The sequence below is a fragment of the Magnolia sinica genome, chromosome 9 (assembly GCF_029962835.1).
Source record: "Magnolia sinica isolate HGM2019 chromosome 9, MsV1, whole genome shotgun sequence".
Lineage (NCBI taxonomy): Eukaryota > Viridiplantae > Streptophyta > Magnoliopsida > Magnoliales > Magnoliaceae > Magnolia > Magnolia sinica.
Window position 1 is genome coordinate 1,499,829 of NC_080581.1, and position 3,784 is coordinate 1,503,612.

Sequence of the window (3,784 nt, forward strand, 5' to 3'; positions counted from 1 at the left end):
CTTTCTAAAAACATCCTCTTTGGCCAAATTTCAGGTTGCCAAACACAATTTTTGCATTTCACAGGATTCCAATTCTAGACTGCCAAACACAAATGAACATTCGAAATCATTTGATTTCTGTGAAATTTTTATTTGGATTCCACTGTATACCAAATCCACACTGCCAAACATGCCCTCACACCCAAATCCACCATTGCCAAACATGCCTAGCTTCATAGTTCATCTCAAAAACACACTGCCAAATGAGCCCTAAAGCAAAGGAACAATTTAGAATTACAGATTTCAATCCATAAGGGCTCGTTTGGATGGCAGTAAATGGTTTACGTTGTAAATGATTTACTAGTAAATCACTTAAAGGCTGTAAATGATTTACAGCCTGTCTGTTTGGCTTTAAGTTGTAAATGATTTACTAGTTTACAGTGTTTGGATAGCCTGTAAATGGTAAATGAAATCTGCTTTATAAGCTTTCATTCAAAAAAAAAAAAAACAGAGCCGCTGCCATCTCCTCATTTAGCAAATTAGAGCATCCAAGCACAAGTAGTAAATCATTTACTACTTGCCCCATTTGCCGCCATCCAAACAACCTCTAATCAAAATTACAAATTCAAAAAGGGGAGAGAGAGAGAGAGAGAGAGAGAGAGAGAGAGAGAGAGAGAGAGAGAGAGTATCAACATAGACTCAGCGAATATGGGTATTGCAGATATCAATCAACAACCGCAACTACTCCATTATACTAATGCAAAACAACAATCTGGGTATCACAGATTTCAATCCATAAACAAAACCACACATCCGGAAAAAGAGAAAAAATGAAAAAGAAAGAGAGGCCTTCGATGTAGATTAGACGAATGTGTATAGCAGATTTCAATCAACAAACACGCAAGTAATCCGTTACAGTAAAGTGAAACAACGATCTGGGCATCGCCGATTTCAATCCAAAAACAGAACACATGTCCAAAACACACACACACACACACACACACACACACACACACACACACACACAGAGGATGTAGATTTGCCGAACACGCCTATTGCAGATATCAATCAACAAACACAACTACTCCATTATACTTAAACGAAACAACGATCCGGGAATCGCGGATTCCGATCCAGAAACAAAACCACATAGCCCACAAAAAAAAACCTCAAAATAAAAAAGAAGAAAGAAGGGATAGAGAGAGACTATAGATGTCGATTCGACGAATATGATGTGAGCTAGAAATCAACAAAAACTATCATATAAGAGGCGAAATTGTCATGTGGGTGTTGGAGGGAGGGAATCAAACAGGGCTGAGGAGCTGAGAGAGATGGGGTTTTGGCTCTGAATTCATGCCGATGACGATGATGAGAGGGATGAAACCGTAGTGGGTGATGACCTTGGCTTTCTTCATGGTCCATGTGCTCCATTCCTTCAAGCATTTCGCTGCGGATCGATTCTCAGACCCCTTCGACCCCTTCCCCGATTTGCCTTTTCCCTTCCCAGATGCAGTTCTCGACGCCATGGAACGACTCTCTCTCTCTCTCTCTCTCTCTCTCGATACTCTCGATACCGCTCTAAAACCCTAACCCTAGCTTTCGAGGTTTATAATGGACGCCGATGCTTTACCAGGAGGTTACTGCGCCGGGAAGCTAGGTGGAGCCCACCTTGATGTTTTTGAGAAATCAACCCCGTCCATCCGTTTTGCGAGCTCATTTTAAGCTACGAGACCAAAAATGATCTGGATCCAAAACTCAAGTGGGCCACACAATAAGAAAACTTGATGATTGAACGAACGCCGTCGAAACATTCGCATGACCACAAACAGGTTCTTGTCAAGCCAAGGTTTTCGTATTTTCAGTTCATCACAGTGAAAATAATCTTATAAACGGTTTGGATGGCATATGAATATCAAGGTGGGTCCAGGAGGGTTTCAACGGTAACCATTTCTTTCTTAGGTTTCCCTCTCATGTGGTCCACTTTAGTCTTAAATCCAGATTATAATTTTTTTCCTAAATCTCTTAAAATGAGCTCAAAAAACGGATGAACGGGATGGATTTCTCACAAACATCACGGTGGGTCCCACCTAGCTTCCCACGGCAGGAAATCCGCCTCTATTTATAATTCATGGGAGTTGTTTGATACTCTGATAGCCAATCTTACTTGATACACATGCATTTAAAAGTCGTATACGGGCATACCTTAACTCCAATTAAACCGGCTAAATTGTGAATCGTGACGTCTTTAAATCACAGTCGTAAAAATCAGATTGGTTGAACAATCCTAACATCTGATTCCTGGACACTCGATTGTTGAAACAGGACCGTTCATGAGGTACCGTTAGCCACTTGCTATGTTGAGCTGGTCAGACATTTTAATGAGTGAGACTTTCCATGTGGTCACAAGAATGGGAAACGGATTCGGTGGGTCGATGCTTTGCTGCAACCCCAGAACTAGCGATTTGGGTGGTAACCCGACTTTGAGGCCCACCTTCATCCATGCATTATGTATCTACACCATCCACCAATTTGCCAACTCACTTGATTGCATTAGCCCAAAAATGAAGAGATAAAATCTTAGGTGGAGTACACCACATGAAACAATTGTAATTAAATGCCCACCATTAAAAAAAATAAATTATGCCCGTTGTAATATATATTTGCCATCCAACACGTTGATTAGACCAGACAGAAATATTAACTCCTCTGAAACTTTTGCTGCTGGGCAAAAGTTTTTAATAATAATTTGCCACTGTATCCTATCTTGTGGTCCGCCTAGAACTTTTTTATCTCTCTGTGTTTCTATAAAATGAGTTGGAAAAATGGTGGATGATAAATATACAACCTATATATTGAGGTGGGCTCCATGGTCAAGGTAACACTTTCATTGCTGATTCTAGGTCTCGGCCAAGCAGGGATGATTGGTGAGGATGGGAAAACAATGAGGGCCTATTTGGCTGGGCCAATTGAATGGTATTTGGGTGGGTTGGATCATATTTAAGGTAATGATGGCAGTGTCCATGGATTGTTGGCAACCCCGTGATATTGGTGTGTTCCATGGGCAATATTCAGGCCTGTTTGGGATGGGTAGCACATCCAGGGATGCAACGTCCGTTTCTATTTGGTTGGGTGTGGAATTGCATGCAATCCCATAAAAATTTTCAACAGCTATCACCTTTTTTTCAGCTCTGATCATAGTCACGGACAAATCCCACCTCCAAAGGCTTCAATTTCTGGGTGAATTTCACAGTCAGCTGCAATGAAGCCGAGAATCTGATTAAGAGAAATAGGAAAGAAGAAAAACCCATGATCTAAAAAAAAAAAAAATCCAACAAACAGCAAAAAAAAAAACAAAAAAAAAAAAAACATAGAAACATAAAAACAAAAAACTCACCTCAAAAACCTCAAATTTTAGACCAATTTCGCAACTTGCATCATCAAAATCGAAAAAATCAACAAATAAAATTAGAAAAAAGAAAAACAATAAGAAAAACCCAACATCAAATGATTACAACCATAAGATTGGTGTCATTTCTGCGTCATCCGCATCAATGCTGGATGAATGGCTTTAGAGTCTCTACGAGAGGGGTCCAATAATATGAAGTCCTCCCTATCGAAATGGAGTTTATTACTTGATGTGATATGCACCGTGGCCACAATCAACCATCCAATTGGGGGGGCCCATTGTGGATAAGTCATATGGAATGGAACTGAACAGATGATCATAAAACTCTCATATCTGTGGCTGGATAATGGATAATTAGGATAGAAGGTTTTATGATCCAAAATTCAAATAGAGTAATCA

At 40.1% G+C, this 3,784-nt stretch overlaps 1 protein-coding gene across 1 annotated transcript; it reads right to left on the bottom strand.

Moving 5' to 3' along the window:
- Positions 1–1,043: 1,043 nt before the first annotated feature.
- On the bottom strand, positions 1,044–1,562 carry LOC131256604 (mitochondrial import receptor subunit TOM7-1-like). Its single transcript, XM_058257525.1, has one exon. It carries the CDS (start codon positions 1,503–1,505, stop codon positions 1,284–1,286), a length of 222 nt encoding a protein of 73 aa, XP_058113508.1. The 5' UTR covers positions 1,506–1,562; the 3' UTR covers positions 1,044–1,283.
- Positions 1,563–3,784: the final 2,222 nt, after the last annotated feature.

What these genes read in the sequence shown, in the direction of transcription:
- LOC131256604 (XM_058257525.1), bottom strand. Translation starts at nt 1,505, where the DNA reads ATGGCGTCGAGAACTGCATCTGGGAAGGGAAAAGGCAAATCGGGGAAG.